The sequence below is a fragment of the Amaranthus tricolor genome, chromosome 13, assembly GCF_026212465.1.
Source record: "Amaranthus tricolor cultivar Red isolate AtriRed21 chromosome 13, ASM2621246v1, whole genome shotgun sequence".
NCBI classification, from domain to species: domain Eukaryota; kingdom Viridiplantae; phylum Streptophyta; class Magnoliopsida; order Caryophyllales; family Amaranthaceae; genus Amaranthus; species Amaranthus tricolor.
Window position 1 is genome coordinate 10,728,211 of NC_080059.1, and position 14,920 is coordinate 10,743,130.

The window sequence follows — 14,920 nt, forward strand, 5'->3', positions numbered from 1 at the left end:
AACATACAAGAGAGTAATTAATTCTTTTATTATTTTCTGATTTTAATCTCTACAAAACACATAATCATTTAGTTCAATCGATTCGTACTAATCGGTTGATGTGATTGATTGTATTTTATTGTGAATTTCCGGTATCATAACCCAAGTACCTTTATGGGGAGAAATATCACAAAAGGAAAGCTTATAGTCGCCTTCAATCTATATCAAGATTTCTAGTGACGCCAACGTCGCAAACTAATCTTCTCTACTGTGTTTTTGTTTAGTTCGTGATTCATTCATGGGAGGAGTTCGTTGCCATACATAAAGGAGACACTATAAACATCATCTTGTATTTGTAGTTTTATTTTCCGCATAATTATTTGTAATAACAATAATAGATATGGTGATACACTAATGAAAGTAATAAGTTTATAGTACGCCAATTATCGGGCAAAAGCACGAGATATCCTTCTAAACGTCATAAAACACAATTTTTAAAACTTTATAATTTCGCAAATATCAATTTGTTTTTCTAAAATTTTTACAATGCAACTGATGCGATGAGATACAATGCGACCTTGAATGTTGTGTATAGGTTCCTTGAAAAAAACACAATTCGTGTTACATGTACAACTAACTTACAAGTGCCATTTCGAACACATAACAGTCAATAGATATGATCTCGGTGATATGACAAACGACTGCTTAGCCGAGGGGAATGTGTTTTGGGTCATGTGGTAGCTGGCCTGTTTCTGTTGCTTGGATAGCAGTTGATGGAATGAGTGTCGTCGGAGAAAATAAATTGGCGGGTTTAAAAGAGCATTCTGTTATGATGAATTCTACCATAGATGGTCGAGCACAGCTTAAAGTATAACCTGCAGGACATATGCCTGAAAGGCAGGGCAGCCGTTCAAGGCGGATGATAATTAAGTCGGGCAATATAATCTGCTTGTCTTGTGCATATTTTTCTCGATCTTCACTGAATAATTGCTCCAATATAGCTGCTCCTTTTACACGCACACCTCTGAGCCTCGGTAGGTGTTGAGCAACAGAGATTTGAAACAAAGATTTCAGCTTGTCACATCCTCGTACATCAATATTTCGTAGATTTGGCAAACACGCTACTGGAGAACAGCTCTTAATCCCCACAGATACAGGCTCAAATATGTTATCTAACTCCATGCAGTTGTATATTTCGATAATTTCAAGTGAAGTTAGAGTTCGAGCCATTGTATATGTGAATACACTTTTTGTCAAAACATTACAATCATATAACTGGATTTTCCAGAGGTTCCTTAGCTGAATCAAATCTGTTTGTCCCTTCCAAATGCAGGTCAGATTGGGTAGGTATCTTAGTGTCAACTCGCTTATGTTCCAAATCAAACATCTCTCATTATTCTCAACTAAGTTTTCCATGTCTAACACATGTTCTGCGTCACAGTTTTCTACATTCAGACATAATGGATGACTTACTAATATGACCTCCTTAAATGGCAATATTCTGTTCCAACTTGTAGGAATTTCTCCTCCAAAAGGCTTTACCTCTTCCTCTTCCTCTTCCTATAAAATAAAATTAAATTAAACGAGAAACCATTACTCCTCTCTCACACAGAGTCACATAATTTACTAATCTTCTCGCAAATTGCAAATCCATAAGGTTAGCCATTTTGAGCGAATTACGTGCAAATCAACAAAACTTAATTGAATAAGTGCATCAAGTTCGTTGTCTTATCGTGTGCAAACAAGAAATCTCATCTTTAAGTGATCATTTTTCATATAAAAAAAAGATAAATAGATATTAATAATTCAACCTTCCACCCATCCGTTGTGAATAATCCCAACTTTAAATTATTTTTTAATAAACTAACCTTTGCCCTTAGTTAGCTATTAGCATACTAATAGGGTATGCTAATAGCAAACTAAGAGCAAAGGTTTAATTATTATAAAATAAAAAATTATGCTGATAGCAAACTAAGGGTAAAGATTGGATTATTAAAAAATAATTCAAGTGGGATTGAAATATTTTCAGCCGATGGGTGAAAGGTTGAATTATTAATATCAATTTTGAAAGAAAAAAAAAGTACCTGCTCTACAATATAATCCAACAAGTCTACATTTTGCAAAGAAGGGCATAACAAATGACAGTTTTCAGGAACAATGCTTATTAGACTAGGCAACCCAACAAGTTTTAATTCCCAAAGTTGTTGAAACATGATCTCTTTCAAGTTTGTTGACATCCTTTGTAGTCCAAGGTCATCATAAAATATATGTTGTAACTTAGGGCAGTCCTCAATTTCAAGCTCCATTAGGCGTGGAAACGTTGAAACCACGGAGAGAGGCAAAATACTTTCCAGCATATAACACCTTCCTATGAAAAGTTTCTCAAGTTTCAGTAAACAACTAGTCTTATCCGGAGAGCAAGAGTCCGTTACCTTTTCATAGTCGTTAGGATCAATGATATACTTTAACTTGTGGCAACAGTAAACTCTTAGAGTCTTCAGCGAGTGTAGAGTTTGAGCTATGCTGTATGTAAAGAGAGTTTTGAGGGCCGTGCAGCTACATACTTCTATTTCTTGTATATTCCTTAAGCTAACGAAATGTGTTGGTCCCTTCCAAATATATTTCAGATAGGGCAAGCAGGTTAACTTGAGCACTTGTAACCGTGCAACGATATGTTTCTCAACATTTTCAAGATTGAACACCTCTTCTCCATCATAGAAGTTATCAATTTCCAACACTTTGAAATCCATAAAACTCCTGTTTTCCATTCTTGGTAAAACTCCGTTAAGCATGTTTGTATGTGCTCTTGGGGTCTGTTAAAAACAACATTCCATCACCTCAATGTCATAACTGGCTCCCATGTATGTGTAAAGAGTCTAGTATAGACTTGGTCCACACTAATAGTCTTACACTTCACTTCACTCCACTCAACTTCACCCCCCTCCCCACTCTTTCACTCCACATTTCCACTTTATACTCTCACACTTTATCCATTCCACTCTAATACTTAAAAAAATTAAAAATTAAAATTAAAATTTAAAAAATCAAAATTTAAGAAATAAAAAATAAAAAAAATTAAAATTAAAAATAAAAAAAAAAAAACAAACAAAAAAAAAATTAAAAATTTAAAAAATTTAAAAAAATTAAAATTTAAAAAATGTAAAAATAAAAATAAAAATTTGAAAATTTTAATTTTTCTAAAAAGATTTTTTCCAGTCACTTTGTAGTATGTAATGAAGAGTGAAGAGCAGGAATAGGAGTCTTAAAACTTTGGTCCACACAAGAGGTTCTCATGTAAGTGGGGTTTAGGGGTACGGGTGTACCCTTGTTAAGGGTTCATGTAAATAAAAGTTAAAAGTAATTTTTTGCGTACCTGTTCAACATGGAGGTCATCAGAAAAATGCTTAGAGGTTGCGCCAGTCGCTATAATTACGATTTGAGATAGAGAAGGGACTTTTAGATGCCAATTCAATGGTAATAGAGAAGATAGTCTTGGTAGGTTCACAAGCTTTGCAGAACAAAGACTCTTCATTACTAGATTTCTCGTTTCAGCTCCATCATCTAATCCGATTACTTGCTCCAGCTTAGCACACTTTTCCACAGATATTCTCTCTAGTTTCGGAAGACCCTCAGCAACAAAAGACAAAGGTATGACATATTTCAATTCGCCACATGAATCTATCTCAATTGTCTTGAGTTCAAGAAAGCTTATGAGAGCTACATTATTTAGATCATCTTGAGTGAAAATTGTTTCTAAGGCATTACATTCAGAGATCACAATATGTTGCAAGTTTTGCAATCTTTGGGCATGTCTGAAGCTGAAAAGATACTTCAATTTATTACAGCATATTAGTTTAATGCATTCGATGTTTTGGAAGCCACAGTTTTGATGAGGACGACCTTTCAATACGCACTTGGAATAAGTAGTATCGACCAAACATTCAAGACTATCAGAGTGCCAAAGATTAAATTCTCTAAGATTCTGAAAGCACGTATTATTAACCTGAGGACATAGGTTTTGGATACCGGCCTGCATAGTTTTCCCAATACAAAGATGCTCTACACCCGGCAACAAATGCTCAAAAGCCTTCATGGAGAAGTCATTAAGCTCATTGAAATCCAAAAATCTTGACCACTTATAGTTAGAATCTATTCGGTTTGATGTCTTTATGTGGTACCTTTGCAAGTTCCCAAACTTAAAATTATCAGGAAAAGATAGAGTCCCTCTAAACCTGCCACTGTAGGCAGTCAAATGAGACAACAACATAAGGTCAGACAGATAATCATAACTCAAATTTGAATCGTAAGTGCAAGGGGTGTAAAACTCCTCTAACTTAGCTAATCCTGGCAGTAAATTGTGAGGTATATACTCCAATCCCCGCCATTTAGATAGGTCTAAAACTCGTAAGTTACAAAGCTTTCCTATCCAGTATGGTAGTATCTTTCCAGCTGTACAGCCCAAGCATAGAATCTCCAGGTTTTTCAACTTCCCTATTATAGACATGTCCCTAGCCCTGAAACAGAAAAGCAGCAATAAACAAGAAAAACCACAAATACAATTTTATATCTTGACTGATATTAGGTTATAAAATGTAAAGAATCATATCATGGTAATTTGTCTAAAAAATTCTTATTCCCCTAAATTCTTATCCAAACACAGTGTAAAGGAAAAGCTTTATGGTTGACTTAGCTGGACTTTGTTTTAGGGTAAACATTTTCTAGGAAAATTGTTCTCCTCTTATCCCAAGTTTGGTTGGAAGCATATTTTGAAAAGAGAAAGAAGAGTTTTCCACCCCCATGCAATCATTTTCCTCCAAATATGAAAAAGAATAATTTCTTATCCCCTTCTAACAGAAGGACAACTAATCTTCAATAACAATTTCTATTAAAATTATTCTCCCCACCAAACCAATGGCGATTGGAGTCTTATACAGGGTATCAATAGAAAATTTAAGTTTATGTTGCAATACCTCCAGCTTAGAGCTCCAATCACATGAAGACTTATGAGATTATCTAGTTTTGAGAGAGAAACCAACGGCAACATTGGCTCATTAATTGCTAGCTCCAAGTGAAGAACTTGTATAGCTCTTGTCTCTTCTAAAAACATGTCTGCAGATTATAGAAACAAATAAGCATTCATACATCACGGCTGTGAAACCTTCTAGAGTATCGTTATAACGAACAAACCATATAATAAAAAGTCACCTGAAAATGTTTCACCAGCTTGTTCAGTCACTAAATGAGTCTGTTTAACAATCAGGATTTTTAAGTCTGGATATTCCAATCTGCTAGGAAATTGCCACTTTGGACCAACCCTTAAATAAAATGCTGTTGCCTTCTCATACATGAATTTGCTTTTCAATCCTGTCAATGAGCTTAAAGTAAAAAAAGGGATACCATTGACCTTAGTAATCCATAAAGCAACATCACGAATCATATCATGCATTTTTACGCGGTTGTGACATGGAACAAATTGGCGAAAGTAACGGCTGTCATCAACAGTAGCTAACAAACAAACATTTTCGAGCTTTTTCACCAAGGAGAGCATCCTATTCCTTGCTTGATCAACTGAATCAACATTTCCAAATAAACCCAATCCAATCGCATTTCTAGTTAAATCCTCCAGCTTTATCTCACTATCCTCCGGAAATAAAGAACATAATAAGAAGCACTTTTGGGATATTTCGTCTTCCAAATAATCAAAACTCATCTTCAAACAAGCATAGATATCCCTATCAACACTTTCTATTTCAGCAAATCTGGATTTAGAAAGTTTTTGAACAGCATCTTCATACTCTTCTAAGCTTTTGTCCCTTAAAGCACTTCCGACAGTAACAACAGCAAGTGGCAAACCAGCACACTCTTTCACAATCTTCTTTGCTACTCGTGTGAGGGAATACCCTAGTGGTTGTCCAGCATAGTTACAAAACATAGCCCATGTTTCATCTGTTTTCATCACATCCAAATGAACTATCACACTACAACCCATTGCTTCACAAACTTCCTTTTTACGCGTAGTGAGAATAATCTTGACTCCTTTGTTATCTAAATTTGAAGGGACTCCAACGCTTTCTAAATCCAGTTTTCCCCAAATATCATCCAATATTACTAGAATATTCTTTTCTTTCTCCATTCGTCCTCGAAGCTCGTTTGCTCTTCCAATCTCAGTAACTTCTTTGAAGTTTAGGCCCAACATATCAGCAAGTGTCCCTTGGATGTTTACTATATGAGGATCTCTAGACACTGTCGCAAACACAACTTGATCAAACAACTTATCATCTTTAGCCCTCTTACCTGATTCCACCACTAATTTAGTTTTTCCAATACCTCCCATTCCAAAAGCACCAATAATGCTAACCTTTTCGTCCTCAAGGCCATTCATGATCATGTTAAAAGCAGATCTTCTAGACCTGAATTCTACAAAGTCATCACGCCATACAAGTTCAATTCCTTTGGGATATGAATGTTGGCAAGCTTCCAAAATCTTCTTTCCTTCCTCCATGAGGTTACTGACATCACCTACAATACCATTTTCCATTTCTAAAACATCTTTGTAGGATTTTTTGGATGGACGAAAACAACCGATTAATCTTCTCTTCCTCACGGTATTGGCTTTTTCGACAGCTAGCCAAACAGTTTTCACCTTGGCACTCATTTTGTGAACTTCTCCTAACCAGTTGTTAATTTGTTCATCAATTTCCCCTCCCTCCTCCTTAGCTATGTTTACCTGGTCTTGAACCTCCTTTTCTATACACCCCAATTCATCAATTACTCTACGTAGTTCTTTCATATTAATATCATAGATGATACTGAACTCTTATCATGTCTGTAATGTAATAATTTTATGAGAATAAGCTAACAGAAAAACAAATTTTGAATATAATTTACCTAATTCAGCTGACTCAAATCCACAATTGATTAATAACTTGAATTTGTCTGTTCGTTCTTTGGTTTCAAAATATAAAAGATCGTAATAAAATGACTAGTTAAATCGCGTAAACTTATTTATGCGAAGTTATTGTCTTACTGATGATGTTTCTTACCAAGGGTCAATAAAAATCTCTTTGTTAGAACAATTATACAATACAAGGGGATCTGTGTAGATTCAATCCCTTCAAATCCTGCCTAGAGCATGTGGGACTAACTTAATTGCATTGAATAATTGAATGAAATCTTGATCAATAGCTTGAACACAACACAAACTCAATCCCATCCACATAAAAGTAACTCCTAATCATATGCAAAATGTGGCCAAAATCACTATATTACGACCGTATAGTTAAGGTTTTTGAGCTTAGTGTGACTGAATTATTGGCCAAAACAACCTCGAAACCATCTATATCGAGCGCAAAAGTCTTTCACAACCATGACCAAAACTGTATTTTTGCACTATGCCCCCTAACCTTGACTCATCAAAGATCTCACCCATCTTACTAATAAAACTATCTTCTTTTGAGTAAATTAAGGATTAAAAAGTCAATAACAGCTTCATCATCTCTCATTCAACCCCTGCCCCTTAATGATAACACGATACCAAAAATCTCTATGAATATGTTAACCCATTTGGTAGTCGGTATTGAAATGAGAGCTAGCTTAGAGTCTAAAAATAAATTCTCAAACTCTAATATCACCAAGATCGAAGATATGAAGTACCTTGATAAACAAATAACAACTTCAGTGAAAATAACAATGTATGAGGGAAATAACAATGCAAACAATTGACACAAGTATTTACAAGGTTCACCCATGGTAGGCTACGTCCTCGAAGGTGTGTAGTATTTTGTTTATACTATAACAATGGAGTTTCAACAACTCTTACAATGAAGGATTACAATGGAGAGTAAGAGAGAATAAGGCTATGTGTTTAGGCTAGGGTTTGTGTTTAATGATTCCAAATGAGCATATGAGCTCCCTATTTATAGAGCTAAATATGTTAATGAGTCTTACATACTTAAAGCTAAGAATAAATGGCATAATAATCAGCTCTAGAATACAAAACGTTAACAAAACAACATCCAAAGCCAATTGGTCAGCCTGCTCGTTCGAGCCAACATAGTGCTCGTTCGAGCAGGTTCATATGACAGTTTCTGTGTGCAGCAGCATAATGTGCTCATTTGAGCACAATCTTTCAAAGCCTACTATCTGCTTTTGATCTTCATTATCGTTCAATACAAAGGGTGATCTCCAAGTGCCTTGTTCAAGGCACCTTGTACAAACTCTTTTCAACTCCTCATTAAGTATCAATCATCATCCCATTAACATCACCATTTACATTACATGTTTAAGACTCATCAACACCTTCATAACTTCAAATATTAAACCACATTCTTAAACACCACAATCAGTCACACACTTCACTCACTCATTAACACACCTATTGGATTCTCATCTTTATGCACACATGAATACATAGACTTGATTGGTGCACTCAAGACTCCATTACTTCAAAAGAATATTAAAGGGTGGTAATGATAATGAAAAGTTAGTGTAATTTTGGTAGAAAAATATTTCGACAATTTTAATAGTTATACTTGTTCTTCTTCGATAATCTCATTTTCTTAACCCAATTCATTTCAATTAAAAAGTTGGTATTAGGTGGTAATGGAAAATTCCGAAAAAATAAAAATCTTCAACAAGTCATTGTCATTACCACCTTTAGTACCGACAATTAAGCGAGTTGTAAATGTATCCGAGGGGCAAAGCCATGATTTTGAATTGGGGGAAGGGCAAATTGTTGATATACTAGCAAATTATATACCATATAAAAGATAGAGGTGTTCATAATAGATCAGATGACTCGACATCGTCGATATACTAGCAAATAATTTCTCGACATTGTAACCGAATCAAATTTGACTCGATTTCAAAAATAATTTACAATTATGTAAAAACAATATGGATTTCAAACTGACCTGAAACACCTAACCCAAAAGTAACTTGATGACCCAAAAAAACACCTCTAATGAAAACTAGTTAAGCTATGAAAAATTTAAATTCATATATACCGAAATAAACTTGAATCATTGCAAAATTTATATTTAACAACTAGAGTTGAAGCTTCCTAATAATTATCCATTTTGAAAAAAACTAAGTGTTTTAACGAGTCTATTCCCATTATATTGCTCAAAAAAAATAATTCCCACTTTGCATTATGTGGGAAAGTATTTCCCACAATACCGTCCACGTGGAAATTTTTTTATTTTTTTTAATTTTTCAGACAAAACCGCCACTTGAGATGGCGGTTTGCCTTAAGCACTAAACCGCCACATGAAGTGGCGGTTTGCTTACTAATTTTTAAAAAAAAAAAAATTAAAATGACCTGTTGTTTTGTACTGCTATAAAACCGCCACTTGAAGTGGCGGTTTGCTTACTTTTTTTTTTTTTAAAAAAAAAAATTAATAATGTTTTGTACTACTACAAAACCGCCACTTGAAGTGGCGGTTTGCTTACTTTTTTTAAAAAAAAAAAAAATAATAATGTTTTGTACTACTACAAAACCGCCACTTCAAGTGGCGGTTTACTAATTTTTTTTTTTTTTTTTTTTAAATTAAAATCCACAAAACGCCATTTCAAGTAGCGGTTTAGTTCAGATCTCTTAACAAAACCGCCATTTCAGATAGCGGTTTTATTAAAAAAAAAAAAAAAAAATTTCTGACGTGGACGGTAATGTGTGAAATATTTTCCCATTTCAAGCAAACTGGGAATTATTTTTTTTTTGGCATTAACATGGGAAAAGATTCTGTTTTAACTCTATATATTTAACTAGTAATTCTCTAAAAAAACACTACTAAAATTAAGATTTAGCAAAAATAAAAACACAAATTAAAAAGGATGAATTAACTAGTAATTCTCTAGAAAAACACTACTAAAATTAAAATTTAGCAAAAACAAAAATACAAATAAAAAAGATGAATGTGAAATTATAAAAGATAAAAGAGTAAAGACATTATAATATAAATTTATTAATTTATAAAAAATAATAGTTAAATTAAGGTTTGATCCCCTAACCACGAAGCTATAGTAATTTTTGTTATATTTGTAACCTCTTTTAACTAGATGTCATATTAGTAAGGGCTACTGCTAAAAAATTACACGGGATCCCGTTTTCGACAAGGCCCCGGCCCCCATTTGGCTTCGTCTATGTTTTTTCCACATCTCCCATAAAATAATTTGGAACAACAAGTATCACAATTCACAAACAGATTACTAACAGCGGTATTTAAAACTAAATCACAATTCAAGTAGCTCCATCTGCCCATTGATTTGATAAGGGATTAAGATAGAACCCATCATACCATTGATAAATTTGGAAAGCCTACACGCCAAAAGGGAAATGAAATCTGGCAAGCAAATAATTAACTGGGAAAAATCATAAATCATAATATACCCATCAGTTTTCATGCTCAATGAAATCAATAAAAAAAACTTACCAAAGGCTCCATTGGGGTATTTGTACTTCATTGGGTATGTGGCAACCGAGGACGAATCCATTTGCAGCAGTTGATTGATTCCATAAAATCAGAATAATTATAATGAGGTGAATCCACTAGCAACCCACTTGATCCAAACCGCCGACCCGCAACATAAATGGCACTACGGGTCGGGTGACCCGCTTAAAGCGCCAAATACCCTTTTTAGGTTGTACTGTCACGCGTTGGTCGTACATATAATACAGCATAAGGATAAGGATCTGATTTTCCGATCAGATCTTTGTTTGTCAGCTCTTTAGCTTGTACAAGCTTTAACTCTAGTATCCCAACAGGCTTTTTGTAGAGGATCTATCATCATCATTTATCACTTAAATTAGCCGGAAAATTAGTCTTTGTATATGGTTTAGAAGATTTGTGTACTAAGTGGTAACTTATAAGACGGTGTGAGAGAAATGAACTTAATTGATGGATGATATTCTAGTTTTTTTTATTTAGTGCATGTATTTTAGGTATAATTACACTATAATATAATTTGATTTTTAATAGTATATATTGAATCTAAAGACATCTATTAAACCCTTTAATAATATAATACTCCCTTTGAACCAATTTAGATGTCCCATTTGCTTGGGCACGCTTATTAAAGATGGTGTGGGGTCCATTAAAAAGGGTAAGTAGTGAAGGGTAAGTAGTGAAGGGTAGTTTGGTAAGTAAGGTATATGGGGGTATATTCGTAATTACTTGTGTGAACTAATGATATTTAGGTAAAAAAAATTGACAAAAATAGAAATGAGACAACTAAAAAGACTTTGTCAAATAAGGAAATGAAACAACTAAATTGGTTCGAAGGGAGTAAAAAATAATACTAAAGTTTTCTACGACATAGGATCTAGTGAAATTTTCCGTAAATGCCACTATAGACTATAGTAACAATTACATATACCACTAAAGGCCAAATAAAGTGTCACTAAATTACTTTATAGTGAAATTTATAATAAAAATCAATAATTCTTACACTAAAAATATAAATTGGTTGCATTTTTTTTAACGTTACTAAATTTAATGTCGCGAAAAGTTAAATTTGTTGTAATGCAATTGTAAAAGTGGGAAGAAAAATATTATACTTCTAATTAATATAGTATAATAGAAGTAATTTTTTTAAAAAAGAGTATTATTACTTTTCTTTGTTATTAGTTACTGTTGGTACAATTATTTTTAAATAATATATTTATTTATAGGTGAAATTACCTATTTAATAATAAAATCACTTTTTAAAGCAAATAGCAATATGAAGTAGATAAGTAGCAATGACAGAATTTGCATGTCAGTATAATTATGAAAATAGTATTATTCTACAGCTGGTAAATAATCTTGAAAATAATTTTTGCTATATTAAAATATTATTTTCTTTTATTTTGGAAATAATATTGAAAAATACTATTGGTTTACAAATTTTGTCACGTTTCATTTTGCTATATCAAAAGGTTATTCTCTTTTACCAAGGTAAATAATTTGGAAAAAATATTGCTTACCAAATCTTCTTCTTCACGCTAAATTGTACTATATTAGAAAATGATTTTCACTATAAGTTTAACGGTCACGTCAGCATAAAAATGAATGGGAAAATTTTCAATGAGAGTCTGACACGTGTCAGTCTTGTTTCTTTATTAGTAGTTTTTATAGATAGATTAGTAGTTTTTATAGATTTTAGATAGATCGTATGATTCTATTTGTCTCCCCTTCTAAGAAACTAATGTGTGGAATTAAACTTCATCTTTAATAAATTGTATGATATGATTAGATTATTGATTTTTTAATGGATATATATGACATGTTGAAATAATAATATGCCAAGTAATCCTCAATCAACATATAGCAATACTAAATATGACACAACTCTCTAAACACTATTATGTGTAATTTTCTATTCTTTTTAGCAGATAGTATGATATGATTAGATTATTAATTTTTTTAATGGATATATATGACATGTTAGAATGATAATATTCCAAGTAGTGATGGCCACGGAGCGGGTTACCCAGAACCGAACCGGTCCCCAACCGCTTGAAACCGTCCCGGAATCGGAACCGTTCGCGACAGGTTTCGAACCGCGGAACCGTGAAACCGCTGGAAAAAAGTTGCCGGAACCGTGAAACCGCCGGAAAAAAACTGCTTGAACCGGACCTAAGAAACGTGTATTGGTCATTAGATACTCCTACACGTTGGGGCTTAACCAACGATTTATTAAGAAAAGCGATTGCTTATCGTCCAGTTATAACACAACTTTATAGTGTGTGTACAGATAGCTATATAAGTGATGACATATGGGAACTAGCTATAGGTGTACATAAAATATTAGAAGCGTATGATCACGCAACTAAGAATTTTTTCATATGTTTACGAACCAAACGTTCACTTAGTAATAAGTGAGTGTATTACTATTTTTTATCATCTTCTTAAACATTCGCATGATGATACTAACCCATATTTAAAGCCGATTCTTGCAGATATGATGGATAAGTGGAAGACATATTTTACCGATTTTCCTTATATTTATGGATTTGCAACCATTTTAGACCCATGTTTTAAGACAGAAGTCCTTAATAAAGTAATTGGAATTTACTACCAATCATTAGATCGCCCGCTTAGTGATGTACATAATTATGTTGGAACTAGTAAAAAACTTTTAGCAGAACTTTATGATTACTATGCTAGTGTATATAACCCAAAACGCGATACGTCTAGGCGTGCTAGCGTCTCGGCACGTCCCTCTTATTATAATTTCGTAATAGCTAATATAATGAGCCAAGATGATAGTTTTGTAGGATCATCTTCTTCTTCACCCTCCGCTGCATATTTAGAATTAGATAATTATCTTAAACATCACTTTGAAATTGACCAAGGTAGCTATAATATTTTAGAGTGGTGGAAAGAAAAATCTATAAATTTCTCATATTATCAAGAATTGCAAAGGATATCCTTGCAATTCCTGCTTCTACGATTGCATTGGAGTCTGCTTTTAGTGCGGGTAGAAGAGTTTTAGACGAAAAGAGATCTCGTTTTGCTCCACATAGTATTCAAATATGTGTTTGCAAGAAAGATTGGGATCAAGCGGAGATTCGAACACAAGGACTAAGGAATGATGATGATCAAGGCGATGATGATGATGGATACATCTGCATCATCGTCAGGAGGAGAGTCAGCGAAAGCATCTAACCAACCAGATGATGATGACGAAGACGAATAGGATCCATCGGACAATGATAAATCAACATTCAACAACTACAAATAAAAGGTATGACAAAGAACTACGTGGGCTTTGATTCCTTCGGGATACGTAGGCAGCTTAGTATTCCTTTGGGTACTAGGTTCAAGTCCATTTTCTCCCTCTTTTTTTTATTAATCGCCTTTATCGACATTATCGTTGATTTTTCTTATTAATTTATTTTTTTCATTCTTTTTAGTAAATATTTTAATAACGATTACAACTTGACAAGCAATGAATTTCGCTAATAATCAAGTAATCATCAAAGGTACGTTCGCAATATTATAGTATTTTTATATTAATATAAATATTTAAAGGAAAAATAAAAATGGAACCGATGGTCCGACCCGCCCGTCCCGCGAGTTGGAACCGCTGGAACCGCCTCATGAACCGCCAGAACCGTTTGGAACCGTTCAGAACCGGAACCGAAACCAGAACCGTTCGCGACAGGTTCCAAATGGAACCGGAACCGGATGGAACCGGAACAGAACCGGCCCAACCCGGACCGTGGCCATGCTTAATTCCAAGTAATCCACAATCAACAAATAACAATACTCAGTATGGCACAACTCTCTAAACACTACCATGTGTAATTTTTTATTGTTTTTAGTAGATAGAACGAGAGTCTTTTGCCATAATATTGCCCCCAAAAAAATTAATTCCCACTTTAGGTATTATGAGAAACTATTTCCTACAATACTGTCCACGTAGGATGAGTTTTTAATTTTTTTTTAATATAACCGCCACATGAAATGGCGGTTTTGTTTAGGAATCCGAACTAAACCGCTAGATAAAATGGCGGTTTAGTTGAATTTTTTTTAAAAAAAAATTAATTTGAAGCAAACCGCCACTTGAAGTGGCGGTTTTATGCCTGTACAAAACACCAGTTTCTGTTCTTTTCACTTCATTTCATTTGCTTTGTTTTGAAGTGGCTGCCGGTTGTTCTTTAAAAAAAAATTTCTTCAATCCTCATATACTTCATATTCACAATTCCTCTCATTCAACTAAATTAATCAACTACATTCTCATCTTCTCCTTCTTTACTTGTTCATTTTCATCATCATTTAGGGTATTAATATAAACCCTAATCTATTTCAATTTGCAAATTGAATATTTTGTTCATTATTGTTGTCATTTGAAGTTATAAATACATTGATTGTTTGTTACATTCTCTTGATTTCATGATTTAAGCTTACGTTTTACACATTTGTAGTTGAATTTTATGATTTGGTTTGTATGAATATAA

The 14,920-nt window shown here is 33.7% G+C and overlaps 1 protein-coding gene across 5 annotated transcripts; it reads right to left on the reverse strand.

The window, feature by feature from the left end:
- Window positions 1-403: 403 nt before the first annotated feature.
- Window positions 404-10,894, reverse strand: LOC130797788 (disease resistance protein At4g27190-like). Of its 5 annotated transcripts, none has more exons than XM_057660539.1 (7): window positions 10,410-10,894; window positions 10,275-10,319; window positions 5,185-6,805; window positions 4,950-5,088; window positions 3,353-4,493; window positions 2,064-2,792; window positions 406-1,539 (listed from the first exon to the last, which is right to left on the reverse strand). In XM_057660539.1, the coding sequence occupies exons 3-7, from the start codon at window positions 6,767-6,769 to the stop codon at window positions 685-687; spliced, it is 4,449 nt and encodes a 1,482-aa protein (XP_057516522.1). In that variant the 5' UTR covers window positions 6,770-6,805; window positions 10,275-10,319; window positions 10,410-10,894; the 3' UTR covers window positions 406-684. The 5 variants fall into 5 exon arrangements, with proteins under 5 accessions (XP_057516525.1, XP_057516522.1, XP_057516523.1 ...); XM_057660540.1 differs by having other exon boundaries at window positions 10,275-10,338; window positions 10,410-10,461; XM_057660538.1 differs by lacking the exon at window positions 10,275-10,319 and having other exon boundaries at window positions 407-1,539.
- Between the last annotated feature and the right edge of the window lie 4,026 nt (window positions 10,895-14,920).

Excerpts from the sequence above, each read along its gene's own strand:
- LOC130797788 (XM_057660539.1), bottom strand. The coding sequence starts at position 6,769 with ATGAAAGAACTACGTAGAGTAATTGATGAATTGGGGTGTATAGAAAAG. Across the intron at positions 5,089-5,184 it reads AGCTGGTGAAACATTTTCAG|ACATGTTTTTAGAAGAGACA; the intron begins GTGACTTTTTAT and ends TATAATCTGCAG. Across the intron at positions 4,494-4,949 it reads ATTGGAGCTCTAAGCTGGAG|GGCTAGGGACATGTCTATAA; the intron begins GTATTGCAACAT and ends TTTCTGTTTCAG.